Source organism: Macaca fascicularis, chromosome 17 (assembly GCF_037993035.2).
Source record: "Macaca fascicularis isolate 582-1 chromosome 17, T2T-MFA8v1.1".
Classification (NCBI taxonomy): domain Eukaryota; kingdom Metazoa; phylum Chordata; class Mammalia; order Primates; family Cercopithecidae; genus Macaca; species Macaca fascicularis.
In genome coordinates, this window is record NC_088391.1 from 6444781 (window position 1) to 6458015 (window position 13235).

The window sequence follows — 13235 nt, forward strand, 5'->3', positions numbered from 1 at the left end:
AACCATGTTGGCCAGGCTGGTCTTGATTTGCTGACCTCGTGATCCATCCGCCTCAGCCTCCCAAAGTGCTGGGATTACAGGCATGAGCCACCACACCCAGCCGAATTTATAATCCACGTTAACAGTAATATTTTGCTTTTGTTTCCTGTCCTACGTATTAAATATTAAATTTGCAAAATCTGACACTGCTTATGGCATCAAGAACCACTTTGAAAGAAAAACTTTGTTAAAGTAGAAATGCTGTTAGTTCTTAGACTTTTTGAGGTTGGGCATTGTCTCTTGGTGGAATACCACCTTACTCATTAGTGCTAACATGAGAGGGTAATTATTAGACTTTGCAAATTAGCAAGTAAATAAAAAATATTTTATTACAATAATTTATGCCGATTGTGTTAGGCCAGTGCCCAATTTCAAATACTGTTTGGATTTTCCGTTTGTTTTTGTTTGGTTTGCTTTGGTTGTAGTTCCATGCTCCATATGCAGCTTTACTGTAGTTCACAGAAAAGGTATCATCTGGGACATTGAAAACTTACCAAAATCCAGCCAGTACATTTAATTGGGCTTAGAGTGAAACCATTTGGGTGATGTGGAGGTATACAAAATGAAAAATTGGGGTGGATGGCATGGGAATATATACTTACAATAATGTTTCGTGGTATTTAGTAATTATAATTGCTTAGGAATTAATATGAGTTATTAGGGAAAGAAAGAAAGAAGACACTCCCCAAGAAAATAAAATTGCATTTTCTTTTGGAAAGAACCACTTTATTTTCCACCTTTCTTTTTCTTTTTTCCTTGTTTTTCTTTTTTTTTTTTTTTTCTTTTTGTTTTAAAGATATTTGGGCTATAGGGTGTATATTTGCAGAACTACTAACGTCAGAACCAATATTTCACTGTCGACAAGAGGACATCAAAACTAGTAATCCTTATCACCATGACCAGCTGGACAGAATATTCAATGTAATGGGATTTCCTGCAGGTACACATTATTCGTTTTTGTTTTTGTTTTTAAATCACTGTTGTTTGAATTTAGATGTCTTCATTGGAGAGGTATATATTTTTAGCTGATGGAAGCTACTCTTGACTCGAGTCTTTGCTTTTTGACTTGCATTTATCAAAGATCTGTAGAAACAGCAAAATTTGTAGAGTTTACATATTGGCATGAACATATTTATGGTTTTCCTGAATTTAAGGACTGTATTTTTGTTTCATCTTGTTTTGCTTTTTTGTTTTGTTGTTTGATATGTGAAATGATAAAATATTTGCAATATCTGTATTAGAAAGGTACCTTAGTTCATTTATAGTGGAAACTATAAATGAATTCAGTAGTAGAAATTTTTTTCTAGCAGCACATATAATACTGCCACTATTTTGAGCCTTATTTCTATTTAGGGCACTATACAGAATCACATTATATTGAATAATAGCATTTACGTCTTCTCAGAACAGTCACAATGTGAGTGAGTCGTAGTACTCTGTGGTGAGTTGGCCTGCTGTTTTGCAACACAGAGATGGTTTACATGTATCCCATCCCTGGCATTAGATCTCTCCAACTGTATCTCAATCCCTAGTTATACTACAGAACAGTGATCACCAGAAACTGCTCAGAGGTCCAGAATAATGAGAATTTGTTTAGAACACCTAAATTTTGGCTACTCAAGTACTTAACTCAAGACTAATAGAGATAATACCTGAGACTTTTAATTCTACATTCCCTTGTAAGGGTGTTAATTATCAGTAAATGCAGAATAACTACACAGTTACTGCCTTTCTCCAAAATTGGTCACCGGTTTGAAGAAGACCTCTGTTGTGATAGGAATTTTATTTATTCAGTGAATATTTATTAAGTACCTGCCATGTGCCAGGCACTGTTTTAAGTAAAAAGTTACTGATGATGTAACAGACAGGATTATCGCCCTCTTGGAGTTTACATTGTACTGCTATATGTAGAATGTTTAAAAAATAGGTGTGGTTTGAATAGAGACAGAAGAATTCTCTTTTCTTCCTGCTTCTGAATGTGTCCACCATTTCTGAGCCCATGAGAAAGGCATAGCTTCTGTGAGGGAATATATGGAGTGAGGACATCTATCAGCAACTCTTAATGTGTGTTTCAGAGGTTAGGGTGGTTTATAAGGAAGCTTGGAAAGCAGGCAGCAGAGGTTAGATTTGATAGCTAAAGAATGAGAATCCATGATAAGTTCTTCAGTACTAGAGACATGATTTATGCTACATTTTAGAAAGATTAGTAAGGTAGTGGTAGGTAAAACTCAGTTAAAAAGAGGTAAGCGAAATCAGAAACCAGCTGTAGCAGTGCTGCAGACATAAAGTGAGAGTGATAATAAGGATGGAGAAAAAAGGGCAGATGGAAATGTTTTATAGGAAGTGTATAAGCAAGGGAAAACTAAAAGATTATCTTAAGATTTCTAGCTTGAGAAGTCGATAAGATAGAGAAATTGGAGCAAGGAAATAGTTAAGGAGAAAATTCCATTTAGGAGTGTAAGTGTATGTTTAGTTTCCAATATGTGATATCTTTGGAAGATAGTTGCCAAATATTTTTACAAGTAAGTTCAAAGAAAAGCAAGCCTCTGAAGGCCATTTAAAAGCTAAAGGTTTTGGGAGGCCGAGGTGGGCAGATCACCTAAGGTTGGGAGTTTGAGACCAGCCTGACCAACATGGAGAAACCCTGTCTCTAGTAAAAATACAAAATTAGCTGGGCATGGTGGCGCATGCCTGTAATCCCAGCTACTCGGAAGGCTGAGGCAGAAGAATCGCTTGAACCTGGGAGGCGGAGGTTGGGGTGAGCCGAGATCGCACCATTGCACTCCAGCCTGGGCTGTTAACAAGAGCAAAACTCCGTCTCCAAAAAAAAAAAAAAAAAAAAAAATACTCAAGGTGCTATTAAGCTGCCCCTGACAGTCCTGTGCACCTAGTAGACTCTCAGGAAAACCCATTGACAGTGATGGAGAAAACAAATTATGTAGCATGTATTGTTTGAGCAACTCTGATGCCAGCAAAAGTAGCTGAAACGTTTTGTACTTAATGTATTTAGGAACTGAGGTTGTTTTGGGTAATGTTACTGAGACTAGCCAAGGTACCAGCCGACATTAATATACTAATTATATCCTACCCTATTCTGCAAATAGTTATTACCACTTACATTGATTGCTTATGTAAAGAAATATATTTAATAAGGTGAAAGGAGGGCTGTATCATAAAAAGAAATACAGTTTAAAGCCACTGAGGGGAAGATCTTAGATTTCTCATTGAAGAAATTAATTGCTGATTCAACCAAGAAATTTGGTAGAAAAGGGAAAATAAGCAGTTTTACTAATAGAAATAGGACATTTAATAAGATAAATAGAAATATTTATAACATTCTTCTCTAGTGAGAGAAATTGAGGCAGCTTATAGTAAAACATACAGAAAGTTTGCAGTTTGAAATTTAAAAAGATAAACAGATATCTAAAGTTATACAAGGGATAAGGAATTATGTTTACAGTTGAAGATGTTTACTGTTGCTGAACATTTATTTGAAGACTGAGCTTTTTTTTATGGGGTTTGAATGTATAGGAAGTGTAATGAACGTGGTAATATAAAAATTCTCAAAAATAGGAACTTAGGCAACATAAAAATTTATCAATGTATTTCACAGATAAAGATTGGGAAGATATAAAAAAGATGCCTGAACATTCAACATTAATGAAAGATTTCAGAAGAAATACGTAAGTTGAAAAAAAAAAAAAAAAGACCCCTTGTCGATTTTTGCTTTACCAGAGTACTCAGTATAAGACTGAATATTCATCATAATAAAATAAGATTATGCTAATAAATTTTACTTATTTACTCTAATAAATATTTTTCATGATGACAGTCTTTATTTCTTAAGATGCTTAAATGATTATATACAAAAGCAACTAATATTAGCAGCTGATTTGGATATAAAACAAATTCATTTCTTTCCATATTTACTACTTTTTGGAAGCTAGACATTAGAAGTATCACAGCTGAATAAATAAGAGTCTAAATAAATACACTTTGCTAATAGCCACTTGCTTACCAATCTAGGTTACAGTAATTTTAAACAATTTTTAATAGCGAAGAATGAATATTTCACCTGTTTACAATGCAAAATCAGGGATTGGGAGAGTTTCGTTTATATACCTATGACAAAAGTATTTTACACTTATATGTAAGGCTGAATTAAACTTTTGACCCAGATGTTATTTAAAATGTTAAATTCATATTAAGAAAAAGCTGTTTAGTGTCTGTTATTCATGAAATCGTCTTACATTTAATCATTGGTATCGTTTCAAAAGTGACCATTGTGGATATTGAATGAAATATAAAACTGATTTAATTCTACTCCTTTTATGCTCGTACTCTTCAGTATATATTGTATATCAGTTATGATCAAAATAATTCTTATCAGAAGAACTTTAGCCAATGTAAAGTTAACCTCAAGTCTAATATAGCTATTTCATAGTATTTCTCTTTCAGGTATACCAACTGCAGCCTTATCAAGTATATGGAAAAACATAAAGTTAAACCAGATAGTAAAGCATTCCACTTGGTAAGCTTTAGATAAACAGTATTAATGAAATGCATTTTTTCCTTAATTGACTGGCCCAACTGAGGCTTTTTTGGATCAATTGATATGGTTACTTAGCTCACATGCAGAGCGCTTTCACGGTGAATGCAGAGCTTGTTAGTGCATACCAATAAAGACAATAAAATATTTGCTTTTCCAGACTCATCTCATGGTTTGACAGACTAACGTTTGGTCACGCTAGATTTTCTAAAGATAGTGATGGGAACAAATCTGTCAAAACATTTATAAAATTACGTGTATTGTTTTTCATCTGTTACTTTAAAATTTTAAAAGTTTCAGAGAAGTATCAAGAAGAAAATACTTCTCACCATTGATAGATTGTTTTGTATTTCAGCTCTTTGAAAGACTGTTTACAAAGTTAACTTCCTAAATACCTCTTATAACCTTAAATGTTAACAGTCCTTCAGCAATTATATGTGCCATTTGATTTTTCTGGAAGAATGTGATAGATGCCATATTTATCAGTGTGTAATGGAAAAATGATTTAACCTAGAATCTAATTATATCCATGCACTAACAAGGTAATTTGTGATGAAATTATATTCAGCCATTACCAACTTTGTGTACAATAAAGTTTCCATTTTTACAGCATAATAATTAAAAATGTTTTTCAGTTTTATGTTTTCAGAAAAGGTTTATAACACATAAAAGGGGAGTTTGGGGAAGCAGGTTGTATTTTGCTTGACTTGAAATTCTTTTAATCCTTATTCCTAAGTTCTTAAATGAGAATTCTTTCACCTTGAAGAGGTTAAACTTTCCTTTATTGCAACCAGGCCACTTGGCAAACATTTCTTCTGTTCTTTTGTTTCTCCTTTTTCTTCTCTTTCTACTGCTTCTCCTTCTGTATTTTCTGATTACTATTATATCAGTTCACATTTTATATCATATATTTCATATCTTAACAGCAATTTAAAAAGTCATCCTTAACCTATCATATTAGCACACAATGTATTATCCAAATAATAGTTTATTATAATGTACTTACAGTAGGACCCAAATAAGAGGTTTAAGTTAGATCCTTCAAAATTATGGACTTACTGATTCTAATAAAATAATGATAATGGCAGAAGATTAGAAGTCATGACTTAGGGGAATTATTCTTCTCCTTGATTCCCTGCTACTCATTATAGTCTAAGATGACTCTGCCCTACCATCACCACTAAAACTCGAGAGATAAACCTTCCGTGTAGCTCATGTGCTTGTTTTTACGAGGCTGACCCATCTTAATTGGAGGTCATCTTGAGTAGTTCCCTAGGAAAGCCCTATTATAATTCCATTAAAACGGTCGGGTATTTTAAATAGCAAATTCAGGCCTTTCCTTTCAACCCTAAAAATAAAATTGTGCTTTCTCTGAAATACCAGATAATTAAAGTTAAATTTTAATCTCACCATTCTAGCATTTTATTTGCATCTTAAAATATGTTGTGTCAGCTGGGTGTGGTGGCTCACGCCTGTAATCCCAGCACTTTGGGAGGCCAGGGTGGGTGGATCACAAGGTCAGGAGATGGAGACCATCCTGGCCAACATGGTGAAACTCCTAAAAATACAAAAAGTAGCTGGGTGTGGTGGTGTGTGCCTGTAGTCCCAGCTACTCGGGAGGCTGAGGCAGGAGAATCACTTGAACCCAGGAGGTGGAGGTTGCAGTGAGCCTAGATCGTGCCACTGCACTCTGGCCTGGCAACAAAGCAAGACTCTCAAAAAAAAAAAAAAAAAAGTGTCTTTTTATCCTCTAAAATTTGTCATCTTTAAGTCTTTTTTGTTGTTGTTGTTGAAACAGTTTCATTCTGTCACCAGGCTGGAGTGCAGTGGCATGATCTTGGCTCACTGCAACCTCTGCCTTCCAGGTTCAAGCAATTCTCCTGACTCAGCCTCCCAAGTAGCTGGGATTACAGGCACCTGCCACCACACCCAGCTAATTTTTGTATTAGTAGAGATGGGGTTTCACCATGTTGACCAGGCTGGTTTGAACTCCGGACCTCAGGTGATCCGCCCACCTTGACCTCCCAAAGTTCTGGGATTACATGTGTGAGCCACCACGCCTGGCCTCTCTTTTAAGTCTTAATGTGTCTGTTGGTTCATTGGTTTTCAAAGTGCAGTCTCAGTCCAGCAGCGTAGCATCATGTAGGGCCGTGTTGGAAATGCAGGCTTTTGGCTCCTACTCACATCTACCAATCAGAAGCTCTGTGAGGAGGGCCCAGCAGTCTATTTTAAGAAGTTCTCCAGGTGATTCTGATGCATCGTAAAGTCTGAAAGCCACTGCATTAGATCAGAGTATAAACGAAGAGACCACATATTAGAATCCAGTTGAATGAACTATGTTTTAACTAAAAAATACTGAATCTTCACGTTAGTGTGGCATTTATAGCAGCAATAACAACAGCAAGCACTTACATAGTACTTTCTTTATGCTAGGCACCATTATAATTGCTCTCCATATATGAACTCATTTAATCCTGAAAACAGCCTGTGATAATAGGCACTATTTTTAATCTCCATTTGACAAATGAAGTAACAAAAATATTAAGTAATTTATCCAATGTCATGCAGCTGATAAATGTTGAGTCGAGATTTGAAGGGAGCAGTCGACTGTCAGAGTCTCACCATACAACTCTGTACTTTATAAGTTGTGTATCACCGTTTTTATTTAGACTAGAACAGCACCGCACAGTACAACTTTCTGTGATGATCCGCACGGTGCAGCAGCATAGCCACGAGCCGCATTCGGCTCTTGAAATGTGCCTGGTGTAATGGGGAGATTGACTTTATTTAATTCAGTTTTAATTAACAGATCTAAATATGAATCGCTACATGTGTTAGTGTATTATGTGTGTAACAGCAGCTTTTTTATCTTAATAGGAAAAGCAGAGAAAATACATGAAGTTTGGTCCTGTTCTAAATTGGATAAAGCAATTTAGATAATGGGAGGGGGTATCATTTGTTTAGTCAGAGAACATAAGCAAGAGTAAAACAAGTGAGATTATTATTACTGGAATGACTGAAGTGTGAATTACTACATTAAATTTAACAACTAGGAGTTTTGTTGTTAATTTGGGGGAATAAATATTTTCCAAATTGTGATGTTATTCACCAAAAAATATATATCCCCTTCATATATGTGCTGAAAGATAAATGTGGGAAGCAATATAGTCATGTTTTTATGATTTGTGATTTCAGCTTCAGAAGTTGCTTACCATGGACCCAATAAAGCGAATTACCTCAGAACAGGCTATGCAGGATCCCTATTTCTTAGAAGACCCACTTCCTACATCAGAGTAAGTGGCCTAGTTAACTCACCAACTTGGAGTTTTTGGAGTATGCTTTCTTCTGGTTGTCAGCTCTAAGTTGCTCCTCCTTTTATATGGGAACCCAAGGAAATCCTTTATGACAAGCAGAAATGAGCTTTGTTGATTAGTGTCACTTGGGGCTTTCCGGGGAAGAGGCGTTCCCGTTCACCTCTGGCTTTATGAGATGCTGATTGCGTTAGTGTCAGCAGTGATCCAGCTATTCAGTGACGGGCTGGTTCTGCATGCTGTAGTTCCTTACTGTCTGCAGTTACAGTTTCATGTTCCAAAATTGCAAATATCATTCCCAAATGTGTTCCCTATACCATCTTTTGTTTTATTAATAAATGTGGTAGGAAGGGTAAAACAAAAATTGTCTTTGAATGGTGACACATGTTTCAGCTGGAATCTGTATTTTGGCTGGAGTGATAGAGGAGTAATGCTGGGATAAAAGACAGCTGAATCATCCTCGATGATTATTGATCATTTGTATGCAGCTCAAGTCTTCGAGTAGCCTGCTGTAATATTACTAGTTACAAAGAAAAGATTCGTTTTGTCACAGTTGCATGAAAGGTGCTTATATTGCAAATACGGAGACAAAGTTCATCTTAAAAAGATTAAAATGAGAATTTCCTAAATGAAGCATTTGGAATATTGATTAGTGTACCAGAAATGGTTTTTCTTTTTATCTTATGATCAGCGTTTTTGCCGGTTGTCAAATCCCTTACCCAAAACGAGAATTTTTAACGGAAGAAGAACCTGATGACAAAGGAGACAAAGTAAGTATTAAAGTACTGTTGGCAGCTTCTTGTTTCGTGAATGCCTCCATAACGTTTTCCGTTGTGGGTGTATTTTGTTCTCCCTCTGAGCTGAACTTTTTCTGTTGAACCAATTGAGAAGAACCAGCAGCAGCAGCAGGGCAATAACCACACGAATGGAACTGGCCACCCAGGGAATCAAGACAGCAGTCACACACAGGGACCCCCATTGAAGAAAGTGAGAGTTGTTCCTCCTACCACTACCTCAGGTGGACTTATCATGACCTCAGACTATCAGGTATTCCAAGTTCATTTTGTATTGACTGCATGTCAGCGATTACATATGGGTTTATGATTGTGGGAAAATGTGATTTGAGAAATACTGGTCTGTATACCCAGGGAAATACATCAACATGAAATGTTATTGGCACGGAAAAGTCCTGACAGTGGTATGGTAGCAAGGGGTTAGACTTTTGAACCGGACTTGGAATGATCAAATACAGATTATGCCATTTATTAACTGTGTGACCTTGGACAAGCAGGATAATATCTCCTGGCTTTTTTTCATCTGTAAAATGAAACTAGTAAAACCTAACTTGCAGCTGTTGTCAGATTAGACATGAAGTGTCTTGACACCTGGCTTATGGTAGGAGCTTGATATCTATTGTTTTGGAACAATATTCCACAGTGATTAAGAACATAGGCTTTCAGATCCCAGTCTGGTCATTTCTCTGGATCCTTGAGTAAGTGATTCAGATGTTCTCAATTTCCATTTGAGACTATGGATAATGATCAATGTGAAGCTCTAGTAAGGATTAAATGAGATAATTCTGGGAGGTTAAGTGTTGTAGCCATTTCAGGAAACTGAGGCTTGTAGAGGTTAACTTTCCCATGGATCCCCAGCAAGCCAGCTGTAGATGCAGGACTCATACTTTGATCTGACCACAAAGGCTGTTATGTTGCCGACTTAGGGATCCTATCATGGCATTGTCAGTTACGTTGTGGAAAGACCTTCTTTGAATATTGTATACCACCTCCTCTTCTCTTCTGCTTATTCTAACCATATTCCCAACTACACTAGGTTTCAGTGTGAGAAGGATACTGAAAATTTGACCAATTAGAATTATTTACACACACACGAGAAAGAGATGTTATTAAACTGATAAGGTCCCCAGTGCTCGTTACTGTACTTTCAGAATTAGGTATTAACGCTTTCCTTTGGTTAGGGGAGAAGTCCAGCCCATCACACCATGGAAATCATTGCTGTTATGAGTTGTAATTCTCTTCCAGTTAGCTAAACAAGGACACCAGGGGCAGACAGCTGTGGGAGTTGTTGGTTCCAGTATCCTTTTCTCCCTTTCCAGATGGGAAGAGTGCGTCTCTCTTGGCTCACGAATGTGTTTGCACACTAAGGTGATGGCGTCCTTAGAATGAAGCAGAGCAGTGCTCTGACCTTGGCTTCTGGAGCCGAGAAAGTGACGCCGTGCTGCTTTGTTGGATTGCTGTGGTGGTTTTTTGTGGATGATTTTTAAAATAGTATTTCTGACTATAATTGCATGTGTCCACTCTTTTTAAAAATGTTACCTTCGCTAGGATTGGCAGAATTTGGAATTATATGACTTATTACTTCTCTCTTTGAAAGCATATTTAAGTTTTGGTAGCTGGAGTGCAGCGGTGCGATCGTGTTTCACTGCAAGCTCCGCCTCCCAGATTCACGCCATTCTCCTGACTCAGGCTTCCCAGCAGCTGGGACTACAGGCGACCGCCACCACACCTGGCTCATTTTTTGTATTTTTAGTAGAGACGGGGTTTCACTGTGTTAGCCCGGATGGTCTCAATCTCATGACCTTGTGATCCACCCGCCTCGGCCTCCCAAAGTGCTGGGATTACAGGCATGAACCACAGCGCCCAGCCCAGTTTTGGTTAATCTTATAGTGTTTGTCTTGGGAGCAAATAGTATGAGAGAGAGGTGTGAGAATGGGAATAATAATCTAACAGATCAAAATTAGAGAACCCCAAACCATCACATTCTTTGTTTGTGCCATTTTAGAATTGAGAATACCATCCTTCTTAAATGTCTGTGGTTATATTTTTACTTTTGTATATAAACTTGTAGCAGAAAATAAGATTCAGTAGTTTAAAGGGGCCAGGCACCGTGACTCCTGCCTGTAATCCCAGTGATTTAGAAGGCTGAGGGGGAGGATCACTTGAGGCCAGGAGTTTGAAATTAACGTGGGCAACATAGCCTGACCCTGTTCCTACAAAAAAATTTGAAAAAATGAGCTGAGCATGGAGGTGCATACCTATAATCCTGGCAATGATTGATTATACCATTACACTCCAGCCTGGGTGATAGAGTGGCACCTGCCTCAAAAGAAAAAAAAGTAGTTTAAAGGACATAAAAATGTATTAATGCCAAAGAAATGGATTCTGTGATACCTTCTCCTATCATATTCATTTTTATTCTTTAGTCGTGTGTTGGGGGGAGTTTTCTACTGAAGAAAGCCTATCAATAAGCTTTAAATTATTTATGTATACATCAAGTTCCCATGTAAACATCTCAAGCAAATTTACCAAGTAGATACAAAACAGCATAAAAAGGGGTTACTCCTATAGAAAAAAATGTATTTGCACAGCATAGTAATAAACCTAGGCTTAATATTATTTACTAGCAATATTTCTGACCTTCCTCAAGAGAAGAGGTTGTTAAAATATTTGGGGCTTTTGTCTTTCATTATGAAGTTAGTACGCAGCACAAAACCTGTACATCCTTTCTTCCTTGAAACATATTGACGCTTCAGTCACATATAAGTTTTGCTGCTTGGGATTGACTTTCCCCTAGAAGCACCTGAATCACATTTCTCCCTCATCTCCTCTCCAGCGTTCCAATCCACATGCTGCCTATCCCAACCCTGGACCAAGCACATCACAGCCGCAGAGCAGCATGGGATACTCAGCTACCTCCCAGCAGCCTCCACAGTACTCACATCAGACACATCGGTACTGAGCTGCATCGGAATCTTGTCCATGCACTGTTGCGAATGCTGCAGGGCTGACTGTGCAGCTCTCCGCGGGAACCTGGTATGGGCCATGAGAATGTACTGTACAACCACATCTTCAAAATGTCCAGTAGCCAAGTTCCACCACTTTTCACACAGATTGGGGTAGTGGCTTCCAAGTTGTACCTGTTTTGGAGTTAGACTTGAAAAGAAAGTGCTAGCACAGTTTGTGTTGTGGATTTGCTACTTCCATAGTTTACTTGACATGGTTCAGACTGACCAATGCATTTTTTTCAGTGACAGTCTGTAGCAGTTGAAGCTGTGAATGTGCTAGGGGCAAGCATTTGTCTTTGTATGTGGTGAATTTTTTCAGTGTAACAACATTATCTGACCAATAGTACACACACAGACACAAAGTTTAACTGGTACTTGAAACATACAGTATATGTTAACGAAATAACCAAGACTCAAAATGAGATTATTTTGGTACACCTTTCTTTTTAGTGTCTTATCAGTGGGCTGATTCATTTTCTACATTAATCAGTGTTTTCTGACCAAGAACATTGCTTGGATTTTTTTGAAAGTACAAAAAGCCACATAGTTTTTCCAGAAAGGTTTCAAAACTCCCAAAGATTAACTTCCAACTTCTAAGTTTGTTTTCATTTTCAATCTATGACTTGACTGGTATTAAAGCTGCTATTTGATAGTAATTAAATATGTTGTCATTGATATAAACCTGTTTGGTTCAGCAAACAAACTAAAATGATTGTCATAGACAGTGTTTTATTTTTCCTGTTGGTGTTGCTGATTTGTGAGCATGCTTTAAGATGAAAAAAGCATGAATGATAACTTCCTTAAAAAGGTGCGGCATCCAATTCAAATATTTTTGTCCTGATTTTAAAGCTGGTTGGTGTAGTGCTATTAAAATTTTGTTCAGTTCATTTTCCTTTTGAAAACTTGTTCGCACGTTGTTTAGGGTGCCCTTACTTCAGCAAAGGAGAAGGAGTAGGAGAGCCTTAGAATTTTTGAGGAAAAAAAAAACCTATAACATACAATGTACTGTATCAAACTATTTTACATGAATGACACAAGTATTCTGAATAAAAAATAATTGAACATTGTTAAAAACAAGGTGTTATGTAATAAATTTATTTTTCATAAATCAAAACGTGGAGTCAGCTGTATTTTTTATATGTACAAAGGGTTTTTGTTTTAATTTTAAAATGTGTGTTAACAAGTAGCCTCTGAAGAAATCTCTTCACTTTTCATTCACGTTACCTGGGTGTCTGTCTCCATAGTGGAGCACTGACTTGAGTCTTAGATATGGGTCCTTTTTCCTGTTACACTCGGTACCATAATGTAAGATGTGAAACACAGACACCTTTCTAATTGGAAGATACTGTTGGTGAGCCTTCAGTTGCTGGAATAATTCCTATTCTGTGTTGTACTGAGAAGGACATCCCTAATAATCCGTTTTCCTCCTCTAGAAAATACAGAAGATTAGGGAAAAAACTAACATTTTTTCTTAAAAACCCAACTCAATGATATAAAAACATTCTAAAACAAAATAACTGAGGAATCTCTGTCC

General features: G+C 37.0%; 1 protein-coding gene and 1 long non-coding RNA gene across 5 annotated transcripts in view; one reads left to right on the plus strand and one right to left on the minus strand.

Annotated features, from left to right (window-relative positions):
- Positions 1–12815, plus strand: part of CDK8 (cyclin dependent kinase 8) — a 150784-nt gene extending 137969 nt beyond the window's left edge. For 2 of the 4 annotated variants that reach the window (XM_005585519.4, XM_065533083.1), the window contains 7 exons: positions 836–979; positions 3653–3722; positions 4498–4570; positions 7784–7881; positions 8591–8669; positions 8788–8946; positions 11530–12815. In XM_005585519.4, the coding sequence (XP_005585576.1) occupies positions 836–979; positions 3653–3722; positions 4498–4570; positions 7784–7881; positions 8591–8669; positions 8788–8946; positions 11530–11655 (749 nt within the window). In that variant the 3' untranslated portion in view covers positions 11656–12815. The remainder of the gene's footprint in view (positions 1–835; positions 980–3652; positions 3723–4497; positions 4571–7783; positions 7882–8590; positions 8670–8787; positions 8947–11529) is intronic. The other 2 variants (XM_005585520.4, XM_074021741.1) reach the window with 1 other exon arrangement.
- The window catches only part of LOC135968070 (uncharacterized), a 121646-nt gene that overhangs the window by 3781 nt on the left and 104630 nt on the right, over positions 1–13235 (minus strand). The window lies entirely within an intron of this gene.